This window comes from Struthio camelus, chromosome 12 (genome assembly GCF_040807025.1).
Source record: "Struthio camelus isolate bStrCam1 chromosome 12, bStrCam1.hap1, whole genome shotgun sequence".
NCBI classification, from domain to species: Eukaryota; Metazoa; Chordata; class Aves; order Struthioniformes; family Struthionidae; genus Struthio; species Struthio camelus.
In genome coordinates, this window is record NC_090953.1 from 16286567 (window position 1) to 16299673 (window position 13107).

At 38.6% G+C, this 13107-nt stretch overlaps 1 protein-coding gene across 4 annotated transcripts in view; it reads right to left on the minus strand.

Annotated features, from left to right (window-relative positions):
• Positions 1-3544: 3544 nt before the first annotated feature.
• NEDD4 (NEDD4 E3 ubiquitin protein ligase) overlaps positions 3545-13107 on the minus strand; it is a 71261-nt gene continuing 61698 nt past the window's right edge. The window contains exons 22-29 of one of the 4 annotated variants that reach the window (XM_068957901.1): positions 12137-12232; positions 10973-11046; positions 10764-10824; positions 10132-10191; positions 9923-10030; positions 9249-9345; positions 5480-5552; positions 3545-5407 (exon numbers count right to left, since the gene is read on the minus strand). In XM_068957901.1, the coding sequence (XP_068814002.1) occupies positions 5305-5407; positions 5480-5552; positions 9249-9345; positions 9923-10030; positions 10132-10191; positions 10764-10824; positions 10973-11046; positions 12137-12232 (672 nt within the window). In that variant the 3' untranslated portion in view covers positions 3545-5304. Of the gene's footprint in view, positions 5408-5479; positions 5553-9248; positions 9346-9922; positions 10031-10131; positions 10192-10763; positions 10825-10972; positions 11047-12136; positions 12233-13107 lie in introns of those variants that run through there. The other 3 variants (XM_068957900.1, XR_011143636.1, XR_011143637.1) reach the window with 3 other exon arrangements.

Below are 13107 nucleotides of genomic sequence, written 5' to 3' on the forward strand. Positions count from 1 at the left end.
GTTCTGCCTCCACGATACAGTGAGAATGCTGAAGAGGAATTAACTACACCACTTCCTGCAAAATGAAAGATATGAGACAGCTAAAATCCAGTCTAAAAATTGTCAGTTAAGGGAAGAAAGGACTTTTCAAGAAAAAAATAGCCCTAAAACTCTAAACCTCAAAACTCCAAGTCACCCTTGGATAACTGGCAATTCTTATTCATACCTAATTCGTATCTCATTTCTATAACACCACACTGGTAACCATTTGCACGGGCATTATAATCTTTGGAGTAAATGAGAGATTTGAGAGGAAGACAATTTCAGGCCAAAACACTTTAAGTCAATACAAATCAAATCAATGACATGGACTGAAAACCTAAGGAAACCTCACCCAAAACAGTCAAAGTAGACCTCTGAGTTATAATCAGTTCATGCTGCAAGCCTTGCTCAGTTGTTGCAATTATGTTATATATTTTACTTCATTAATGCTAAATAAATTCAGCTCTTTGAAAGCAACACATTTATTCAGGCTTAATGTTAAACAAAACCAATACAGAAACACTACTCATCATATAATTGCACAATAAACTTCACAGTCATCCTGATTAATTATGAAACAGAGATAGTTTAACTTCACCAGAAAAGGTAAGCCCCTGAACAATTTCTAAGAGGCTTGACATTGCGCTTGGAGCATTGACCGCGTGTTGGAGGAAGGCTGCTATACAAATTACTTCACTTCTGTTTCCTGTTCCGTTTAAGATAGTGATAAGAATTAGTTTTTGTTTTGCTGCTGACCTCAACAGGAGTCAAAACCAGGCTAAAAATCTTTCAATGGAATGGACATTATTAGAAATACTGTACACTGTATACCCTACCGACCTCAGCATGCCTGATGGAAACCTAGCGGCAGTATGCGGTGCCACCTTGTGGGTGGTGGCAGGCAGCACAGACCGGTTTTCCGCTCAACAGCGGCGGCAGGAGCTCCAAGGCCTGGAGCAGCGCGACCCAGCCATCAAACCTCGAGGAGCAGGAGCTCCAAGGCCTGGAGCAGCACTACCTAGCCATCAAACCTCGAGGAGCAGGAGCCCCAAGGCCTGCAGCAGCGCTACACAGCCAAACTGCTGAGAGCGCGATTGCTGCAGGAGGCACAGACCATCACTCGTGCTATCCCTCTAAAAGAAAAAAAAAAACAGATTAAATACAAGCCAGAATCTTTACTTACGTGCTTCATGTTCCTTCGAAGTCAGGTTGAATCAAGTATTTATCTTCAGAAGAAATAATCAGTTGCGGTGAACTCTTTTGTTCATAGCTGTCAGGCTTGGAGCAGCCCAGAAAACAAATACCAAGAGCACCTGCTAGTTTTCAGTGCAGTATTTAAAACTGAGAAAGTGAAGTTATTCCTGTTGCTGTCAGCCTTTCTTGCTTTGTGGTCTAGCCGCTGCTGGACCTACAATTAACATCTTTCTTGGTTATTTTCTGTGAAGATAGTTTCTTCACAGAGCGAGCCTCATTAATCAGACTTGCACAAAGTCCCTTACTAAATAGCGACCCTTTCATCAATAGATCAGTCTACCTAGATCTTACCCACCTGGGAAATTTTTGAGTCTTACCTTTCATTTTGCTTTGTTAAAAATGGGTATTGAGAGTAATGAAGTTACAGCATAGCTAAGAGATGGTAGCTAACCCTTAAGGAAGCAGTAATTTAATCTGCAAATCATTATAAATGGTCTGTAGTTGGCACTTAAAACTATACTACTAACAGTGTTTCTGGTCAAACATTTGGTGACTGTGGTATCTCTGGAGTTGCACCCCAAAACCTGAGGACATGCATTTGAAGGAACCTGAAGGTGTGACGTACAGAAAGTACAAGCACAAAAGAACAAAGAATATAATCTGCTGGTTTATTCCATAAAATTTTGGAATCTTGAACTTAACTGTTTCACGGTCACTGTGGCTGGAAGTGCCATTACTCCCTGACCAATTCTTCTTTGTCTGTGAGTCGCAGACCCAGGAGATCACCGCTCGCTGGTCAATCCAGCAGCTGTTAAGAGGTTGTTTCTGATACCCTCCAGAAACCTCGTCGGTCTCTTGCATCCCCTCGTATTGCCTGCCTGGCAGATGTCAGAGTGTTTAGAGTCGCCCACAAGAGTCGGAGTCTGCAATCTGGAGACTTTCTTGAGATGCTTAAAGACAACTTTGTCCACTTGCTCATCATGATCGGGTGCATTCAAGCAGCTGCCTCACATCCAAGGTGACTCTCTTTCTTCCCTGCCTGTGTCTCCCAGAGAGATCAGTCACAGAGCTCCAACCACACCAGCTTTCCCACCACACCTTGGTCGCTCTTTCTGTCTGCGGACAGAACTCTCACTCCTGTTTTTCTCTCCAGCGCTCTGTGTTTTTTCCCTAGCTCTGCCATTTGAGGCCCCCTCCAGCCTGTGGCATCCTTCACAAGGGCTATCTCACTCCCATCACCCTGCCCCAGTACTTAGCACCATTGACCTCAGCTTCCTCACTTAACTGCCAATGAGTATCACCACCCCTCAACAAACCTAGTTGAAAGCCCTCCTCTTCAGGTTGTAAGCTTATCAGCAAAGAAGCTCCTACTCTGTCAAATGGGTCCTGTTTCACAACAGCAATCCTATCTTCTCAAAGAGAGCCACATAAAAGCCTGTGACACCAGCCACGTGGCCAGTAGTGGATGCACCCTGCAAGTTAACTCCAACCTCAGCCTTTCCCCTGCACCTGCAGGATCAAGGAGAAGACTATCCAGGCTGCCCCATATTGTGGAGAAAGGTGGAGAGCCACCTTTCTCCTGCTGCCAGAAGTCATAAGTTTCCAGCCACCCCCCATCTTGGGAATGTCCATCCACCACCTGACCACATACGGCCTCTAGCTGTCCCTCCTTACTGGCACTGTGTGGTCTGGGCTCTTGCCTCTGCAAGGTCTCTGCAAAAACTCTGTTGATCTCCTCCTGTTCATCCTCCCTGGTGCTACCCAGCCTGCTCGCATCCTCTCCCGTGACTCCTTCCTCTGGCAGCCGAGCGCCACGCTCATAGCACAGCCCCCGCAGGGGAGGCCACTGCTGCCCCAGCTCCTGGGAGAGGCACCAGGCCCTCCCAACAGTCCAGACCTGCACCCCAGCATCCCTCCCCCGGAGCTCTGTCCAGGCAGAGGCCCCCAGTGTGCCAGGGTGCCTCCCCTGGCTGGCATTGGGAATCGAGCTCTGTGGGAACAGTGCCCACTCCCTGCTCAGCAGAGAGTGGAGGTTTCTGCGGTGCCTCTGTCTCACCCTGACTCCTAGGTCAGCCTTTCCAGGCTGACAATACAATGAACGTTCACAGTTATCTAGAACTTCTTATAAGCACATTAATTTTTCCAAAGACTGCATGCCTTGGGAGTGGAACACTAGAAAACAGTGCTTCTAAACCTCAGCACCTACATAAAAATAGAAGCGTTATTATAGTGAAGATAGAAATCTATCAAACTTCTGCCTGTAGTGTACTTAAAAGCACTAAAATGACTGAGTTCTGCTATTTCAAGACTACTGATTTGCACTTCAATTAAGTGAGTCACAGCTTTTTATTAGAATAAACTTTTATTTACGGCTCTCAGGATCCTTATTTTATACTTTAAAGTATGCAACAAATACTGCTACATTCAAATCTATACAGATTTACTGATATATCATTCCATGTTTTACAAAACTGCATATAGATTCAGAAAATTTGTATAAGTTACCTTTATTTACATGTAATATTCTCAGCCCTAAAGATCTAGTCAAAGAATAAAACAAACTGGGATTTTAAATATCCCTTTAACACCCATTACGTTTGTTACATAATTTACATATCTTTATAGAGATGTGCTACACTTCCTTCTTGCATATTTATAAAGACTGTGACTAAACAGAAATCTGCTGGCCAAAGCTAGGTACTGTTATTTCCTCAGATCATATAGGTAATAAAATGTTCAAATTAAAGCAAGTCAGATATATGAACGAACTTTTTTTTTTTTTTTTTTTTAGAACTGGATTTGATGATCATTTTAACCAGCACTTGCTCAAACAAGAAGTGCTAACACTGACACAAAACACACCCACATTTACAAAAGAAATCAAACTAATATTTATATGAAGAGCTGATCTACAATAAATTGCACATAGTTGGTTATGACTTTGGTTATACTGTATCAACAAATTTGGTTTCTAGACTAACAGTGGAGAAATAAAAATATAAAAAATGCAGCTATAGAAACTAGCATAACCTGTAAACATATTATAGGACCAAATTCTGCCTCTGGTTACATCTGCATAACTTCTAGAGTTCACAGAAGTCTGCACGCAACAGACTGCTGAATTTGGCCCAAAAAACCCTGTAAACATGTTATTTATTGTTACGTAGTGCAATACTGCAAGAATGGATAATAAAGGCCTCAAACTATCAGTAATTAATACTCTGTGATATCCATAAAAATTTTGCTTTAAGATTGTTGCAAAAGGCTGAATTGAAAATATTATCCATCGTTAAACTACAAATTTATCAAAAAAGTGATGAACACTCAATAAGCCAATGAAAGTATACAAATTCAGACAAAAAAGGATATAATTTCTCATTACAATTCAGAATTTTGCTGCTTGAGTGTCTTATATAAAAAAAGTCCTGGTTTTGTTATATTGTTTTCACAAAAGTAAGCCAGAAACAGAAATCTAAGAAATAAAAATGTATAAACAAGCCAGTGTTCTGCAAACTGATAGCTGATAATGCAAACAAACGCTTTCCAATGTTTTACCTAATATGCTGAATTGTAAGGTGCTTTGGGCAGATCTGTAGCAAACAGCCTGAAGCAGCACAGACTACGATGCTGCATTACATGAAGTCTTTAATGTTTTTAAAAACATTTCTAAATCATTTCAGTTGTTCCTCTTAAAGCAGCAATTCAAATTTACACCCTCTGCAAAGTTTTTTTGTTTTTTTTTTTTCCCCTCTGACAGTTTTACTTCAGTAGTTTACTGTAGGACAATCTGGCAAATAATGTAGAAGAGGTAACTGCTTAAAGATATTTTAGTTTTTGACCTTTACTTGGCACTGGCCTACCCAATATGTGTATTGTGGTTATTAGCAAAGTACGCAAAACTGTGGAAATGGCAAAATACATTTTCAAAAGTTAGTGAATTTTTAATACTTACTTATTTTACAAGTGATACTATGAAGATTTAATAGCCAAGTGACTAAATACAACGGTAGTCCCTGGAAATTTCAAATCTGTTTGTAAACCCTTAAAATGAGAATGCAGCACTGTACCAATACAGTTTATGCCTGTAGCCTAATCAACCCCATCAAAACCCTGAGCATTCTCAATCGCTAAAAGGAGTTTGTCCCATAAGTCTTCAAACGATTCATATGGAGGCAAATCCAAGCGATTAAAGCTGAAAGACAGAAGAGAACGCTTAAGTATTTTATCACTCTTACTTAAGCACATAATTTACATAAATACTCACCAGGTGTGAGCTCTTGGCAGTTTTTCAGGGGTACCCCACTGTTCAACTGTAAACAACTGTGGTCCATTTGAACCTGCAGGGAAAAATATGTTAAAAGAACATCTCATAATGGGGTGAAAATTCTTTATCCTTAGCAAGTTATGAGATACATTGCTCTTCGTCATCCATTTTTAAGGTTAGCAGGAGCTGCCTACGTGAATCAAATATAGCGCAAGTTCAGTAGTACTCAATGATTCCAATTCACTTGTATTTTGTTTCTTGCTCCTAGTTTTAAGAGACTTTCATGCCTAAAACACAGAAATTCAAGATTTAAATGCAGATGTATAGTAGGCGGCATAGCAAATGTATGCAGAAGATAGTTTTAAACTGTGTAAGTTTTGAATGTATAAATCTAGAAATGTACACTAATTACTAAATATGCTAGGTTATATAATTTGACAAATTATTCAGTGTATACCTTTACCTAGACAATAACAGAATAGAGTAATTGAGACCTTTTGAAATGCAGTGACCATGTATGTGCTGCAGGGATATGCACATACACCTGAAACAACTTTTTGGCTAGCAGGTACAGCTCCACCTACACCTGTGCCTTTGGCAGCTGTCTTACAGCATGTAAGATCTGACAATTTTTTTAACCTCTCAACTCTCCCTAAGTGGATCCAAAGGGCATTTTGTAACCATTTCCTTAATCTTATTTAAAGCATTTGTATATTTCTGGAGAAGACTCTGTAGTAAATTCACTATCTTGTCAAAGAGCAGGAGGAGACTGTCTCTGATGGTGGGTGTCCTCTCAGCTTAATGCTTCTCCTCTGATTATTCTACAAGTAGCCCGTCAGTACAACTAGGAAGCTCCTCAGGACAAGCAGTCTTCTGCCTCTGAAGTGCCAGATGTGAAATATGTTTCAGATTAAAGACAGGCAGCAGTAATGAAATCCATGAATACAGGTACAGCAGAGGTACAGGAACTCTTAATACCGGTCTTGTTACTCATGTCAAGGGATGACAAATTCGATGGTACTGTTGAGGCGTCTGTCCTGAGAATCAGGCCTGTTTCTACCAGCACTTACCAGCCAGTGGCAGGCTTCTCAACAGCTTGCCATGTCTTAAGTCTGGCTGTGGAATTATAGTGAGAAACTGAGAAGCAATTTTTATTTCTTTTTACTGGAAGACCTGTGAAATGAATTCAGTTTTATAATTCAGAGAGCTGCCTTCTCTTTTTTCATGTCTTCTCCAGAATGTTTTCTGGAAACACAAGCTACAACTGGCAAGTCAAGAAAATCAAGCTATTGTACGGGCTATTTGGGCCCACAGACAAAAGCATATATAGAGCCAAATCTAAGTCAGCCTGCAGATAACTTATTTCCCTTATTTATAATTTTTTTATTTATAAAAAAGAGATTATGCATAAAAAGGCATGATTAAGCACTGCTACTATAGATTTTAGTGTACTTTCAGTAAAGAACCTATTTGCAGTTTTACGGAGCTATGAGGAAAACCGAAATATGTATTCACAATAAAATGGAATTATATAACATATAGTTATATACACAAAAATATATAAACAAATGATTATTAATAAACACAATCAAGTAGATTTGGAAGAAGATGTTAGCCAACATACATGTTAAAAAAAAAAAAAAGGCAATATACCCAAAGATGAAAATTAAAGAAGAGGAGAAAACACTCCCACAGCTATTAACATACACAAAAAGGCAGGGAATACCTATGAGCAGAAGCTACACTCTTTACAAATCTAGTGAATGGACTAGACAGAGATGAGAGCAGACACTGAGCGCTTCATCCTATAACATAAGCAGGGAGAAGGATATGTCAGCAGTTGTGGGAACACTTCCACCTTCTCTTCTTTACCTTCTTCTTTGGCTAAGATGTTTCTTCAACACAGAAGACTGATTAGAAAAGACAACTAGAAAGACTGTTTGGAAGAAAGATGAAGCAGAGGAGCAACTCTGCACCCAATACTGCATTCTACTACAACGTGGCAAGAAGATAAAACTGCCTTTTAATAGCTAGGCAGGAATAAGTCTGCTGCTGAGACATCCAACTAATCAACCAGAGGCTGACTTGGGGTGAAGAAGAAAACAAACAAACAAACAAAACAAAACATAAAACAAAAAAAAGCAAGTCCCATCTGTTCAGCATCCCAGTTCTCAAATTTAAATGGCTTCTCCGGACACCAAGCACTCCCTTTTTATGACTGGAAATCCCTTACTTGGCCACAAGAGGGAGATCTCCCGCTACAAAGCGAGCTCCAAGAAAGGGAGCCCGGACGTGGGGAGGAAAGGGGCCGCAGCAGCAGCCCTGCCGCAGGAAAAGCCACGCACCACCCCCGAGCACTGAAGACCCACCTACAGTAGTTCTTCAAACACCAGCACGGACTAGAAACGTGATTGTGATCGTTATGGGATTTACTGAGGGTGGTACGTTGGCCACAGTAAAGCAGAAATAAACGTAAGAGAAAAAACAAAGCACCACGCAAGACAACTGCAAATCAAAATTTTTATTACAGAGTGGGGGAAACTGGGACTAGGCCAGAGCACTCCCTAATCCTTAGGCAAAAGGGAGCTAGGAGCTTCAGCAGTTTTTCCCTACATCATTCCTGAACTGTCTCTCTGGTAGTGTTTTTAGTCAAACAGACAAAAATCCACAGGCTGTACAATCCTGACCAAGTTGCACTGCAATGAGTATAAGCTGCAGTTTCAGTAGCAGCACGGCTTAGGTGCATCAACAGACGCAGGGCTCAAGTCCCCTGAGGGCACTGGCTTTCTCTTTGGAACTTCTAAGTCATTGACTGATGGAATGGAAAAATAAAAGTCGGAGTATTTACGATGAAAACGGAGAGAGGAAGAAATGCGCACGCAGGAGGTAGTTATTTCTTTAGAATTCCAGTGTTCTATAAACAAATTACTATCTTGTTTATAAAGAAGGAAATGTTCACTCAAATATGCAAGTTAGGCTGTTCAGTCATTTGCATAGGAGCTTTAGCACCTTCAGCCTTAATAAATACAAAGTAGTCCTGCAAAAACCATAATAGCTGATGGCAGTTGAAAACAGATTTCCCTTAAACAAACCACCTCCAAGCTTTGTGGACTGCTCTGTCCACTTGTCCCCAGTTTTCCCTCAGTGGGCTTGCTGGTTTTGGTGTTAAAATCTGTTCCCACTGCCCTCTACTTGTTTCAACCTCTGCATTGCAGGTTCACTACTTTTCTTTCAGCATTATTTTTTAACTTGGGTGATTTCAGTGATCCAGTTTAGACTGTAGCCCTACAAACAATCATAGCCACACAACTGTGGCTTGTGAGCAGAGAAGAGCAGTTAGGGAATTCACAGGAATCTTACGTTAATGGCTGATGCCAGCACATCTTACTAATTGCATCTTAAATAACTGAGAATTTTCTTCAAGCTCAGTCAGACATTACACAGGGATCGCTGCAAAATTCTTTAGAACTTTAAATCCTAGATTCATTAGAGAAGTCCTATACGTTCAAAAACTTCCAAAAATAGAATTAAAATGAACTAGCTACACAACACGGGAAATACACGTGTGGGCCAAGAGAGTCCTCTCTAACTCTGCTTCTATAACTGCCAGCATGTACTAATTATAACAATTATAACTGCCAGCATATACTAACTTAAAATAGAAACTGAGAAAAAACGTGCCTATGTTTAAAGACAAATATCACGACAATTTCAACATCAGATTCTGTTACTTAATCCCTATATTGTAAACACAATCATAAGTACTCACCATACAGCTCAGCAAACCCATTCATAGGTACACGTGATGTGCCAGTAACAAACTGAAGTAATCTTATTCTCTTTTCAGAGTCCATCATTAAGACTGCCTGTATATGAGAATTATGATTAAAGACTTAGTTGAAAGATTTTAAATGAAGGTTTTAAGTTAGCAGATTCAAGCAACACTGTTTCCATTTCTAAATCATTATCTCTTATATTTTTATGACACACGTAGCCTACTTCTCTGCCTAATGCTAAAAGCTATGAAGTCAGTATTTTTTTTTATGGCACTGTAACAAGAATATGGTTACTGGCTTAGCAGGCTGTTAAAATACTTCCCTTGAAGATTTGGCCCCTATTTTCTTTGAAGTTTCCTGATGTTATGAACCAGCAGCCAAATTCTTGTAATTTATTAAACAGAAGAGTTTAACACCTCTTTAGCGCAACCGTGCCGGGAGAGCTACATAAAAGTATTTTTAACACCCCAGTCAGACATACAGTTTTTTCAGAGTTGTGTATTTCATTCATACCATACATCTCATGTTCAGTTTTCTTCTTTCTCAGGAGTTTTAATAGCCAAATATTTACCTAACTATCAGTGAATCGCATGATAAACTAGCACAGCTGAAAAGCAGCAGCTTTTGAATACATTTTCTTAAGTAATAGATGAGAACTTTGTGATACCTTCCAGAACCACTGTATTACTTGGTGGTTTACGTTGTAGCCATTTTTATATTTTGTATGTAGTTTCCAGTCAGCCACATCCACGTCTCCCAGTCCACACATTAATAACTACATTAAAAAAAAAAACAAAAAAACACAAAACCCCCAAAGTTTAATTTGGTAACATTCAGTTTTAACATAATTTGTTTTCTTGTCCATTATACACTTACCTCTAGTTCATTTTCATCAAAAATTTTAATCAGATCCTGTGGTATTAGCTCGAAAAAGCCCTAAAAAGATAAGGGAAGTTTAAAAAAAAAAAATCAAGTAGACATTATTTAAGCATTTTTATTTACTGAGAATTACATTTATATGTTTTAAGAAACAAAAGACATAGCAATACATGAAATATAGATGTTTGGGCACCAGTACGCACTTGTTTGGCTATGTATTTCTAATTCTGACTTGATCTTGCTTATTTCTTTATTGTACTCCACTGAAAGTTGTGCATAATTTATATAAACATAGATAAACAGCTAATTTCACTTAAAACTGTTAGATTGATTTCAATTTCTGCAAAACTGATAAAGTAATTGGCATTACAGCTAAAGCTGTCTGCCAAAATTAAGAAATAAGTGAACTTTCCAATATGAATCAAACATCTCAGTGAAAATAGATCAAGAAATAGTTATTTTTAAAATCTGAGATAATTCAAAGTTGTCACTGCGAACCTTGTCACTGCCTTTTTTTAATACCTGTAACAATACAATCTGTGTGTCTTTAGAATCTTGTGTTCCAAAAAAAACTTAAGATTACATGGAACAAGTTTTTAGAAGAATGTATTTTGTATTTAAAAATATACCTCTTTAAAGGCTGCCATTTGTTTCTGTACTCTGCTCACAAATCTCCATTGAATCACAAGACTGTTAAAAAAAAATTGGACATTTAAGATACAAACAATTTTTATACAAAGCAACAGCTTTCCTTTTATTAATACAGCAAACAACAGATAGCCCCTATTGTTAGGGGGACTATCCAGTTAGGTACGTTGCATACAGAAACACTACTTACTGAATGTAGTCTCTCTTGTTCTTGTTGGTGACAACTATTTCTGATCCACCACTTTTCAGTTCGTGCTGATGGGTCTAAATGTGATATACAGAATAGGTCTTTATATATAAAAGATATGCATATGTATATAACTGAAGTGTGAATATTAAGTAATTTAGTAATCTCTTGAAGAGTGCAGAATCTGAAAAGTTTGAGAAACAGAACCACTTTCACAGGTCACCTGAATAAAGAATATAGTTTGTTTTTTTTTTTTTCCTTTATGTATAATTAAGGGATGCCAGACTGCCATGTGGCAGCCTTGGTTACTGCTGAGCAACTACAGTAAGTAACTTCAGTTTGCATGTAAGTTTTCAGGAACGCTGACTTCACTCTCTGCACTTCCAATAACCCAGCCTCTTTCCCAAATACTGTGGAAAAACACTTACAAAAAATTTCAAGAGAGATCTCAGTGAACAAGTGAATTGATATGCGTGTCTGTCACATAATGATTAATACTGCCAGAACCTCAGTAGACAAACACTTCTTTTTCAGTCTATTATGCATCCACATTTTCATCCTCCTGCTTGGGATCATTTTAGTTACACAAGACCACAAGAGCTATTATCCTACTTGGATCTAGTTGGCGTCTGCAAGGTAGACTTTTTGTTCAAGATCTATGGTATTTCTACATGACCTACCTTGGACAATCTTCTATACAACACTACACTTGTTTATTCCATAGTTTTCTTGAACAGTTTAAAGAAAAAAACCCATTCTTACCTATCAGGAGAATTTATGATTCCAACCATTTCCAAAAGAGCAAATCTTTTCCAAGCCAATCACACAGGACCAACCTCTTCCCAAGATTATGCGGTAGGAAGATGGATATCTTAGCTCTATTCACAGCAACAGCTACATCTCAATGTATTATTTAAGAAAAAAAACATGAGCTGTTCTTCAAAACTGTTCAGCTTACCTCCAAGTCTTACATCATGGCTACGTTAATAAAACAACGAACGGGCATTTGCCCGCTAAAGTAAGAGGCTAAATGAACAAACCAATATGACTCCGAAAGAGGGTATTCTGCTTTTTCTTAGTACTCTACAGACAAAAAATCAGTTAATTTCCCAGGACAAGTGTTTTGTTTCATGCTTTGTCTACTCTACTTTACATAAATATACTAACCTGTCCAAAGAGTTCTTCATCAACTATAAACCTGAGGTCCAGTTCTGCTGGATCATTTTCAAGAATCCATCTCAGAGAATTGTAATATTCACTATCCTAAAAGTGAGTTACAAGTTTAGTGAATGAACACAGGAGACTTATCTGAAATAGATACAGGAGGAAAAACAAAAAAAACACCAACTATTTCTACACCTCATACAACTAAATGAAAGCTTCTGGTGTTTGCTAGGTTAACTGCAGTAGTAATTTTATTTATATTTACCTGTCAAAACCTGCAAGCACATACTTCATTCAATATTGAAGGCAGAAATGATTATTTTTCAAGGTTTTAAAAAAGAAGATATACTGGAAAACATCTAGCAATGAAGCAGTAACAAAAAGTTTAAAACAGAAAAAATGTGAAATAAGAAATATTTAATTCAATTTTATGTAGTACAAATATTTTCCAAACATGAATTATATATGAGATTCTCCCATTTCTTTCATCACTTTCCTCACGGGACACTGAAAACTAAATGGTAACACTCCCTTTGGATTTTTCAGTGCTGTTCCTTATCCATTAACAGATAGATACAGAACCCCATGGCCTGGTCCTCTGCTACAGAGGAAGCTCCCGTTTAAAGTACCACAGCTGTCCAGGACAACAATGGTAACCCTTTCAGTGTTTTGGCGCCAAGTTTAGTTGTAAAAAGAACTGTGCCAGCCTAATTGCTGCTGGTGCCAAATGTGGCACTGGTATGAACGGATTGCCAAAATACGAGAGGAAAATTAGACAAACCAATGCAATAAAAAGGCCTAATCAGTACCTACATATTTATTTTCTCCAGAACAATCAATCAGGTTTGAGCTCACAACTTCAGTTCTACCGCTTTGATGTAGACATTCCTACCACGATAGAGCTTTTCAAAGGAAAACAACCAAAATCCAAAGAAATTACCTCAATCTTCAAACTGGATACACAAGCTAGTAAT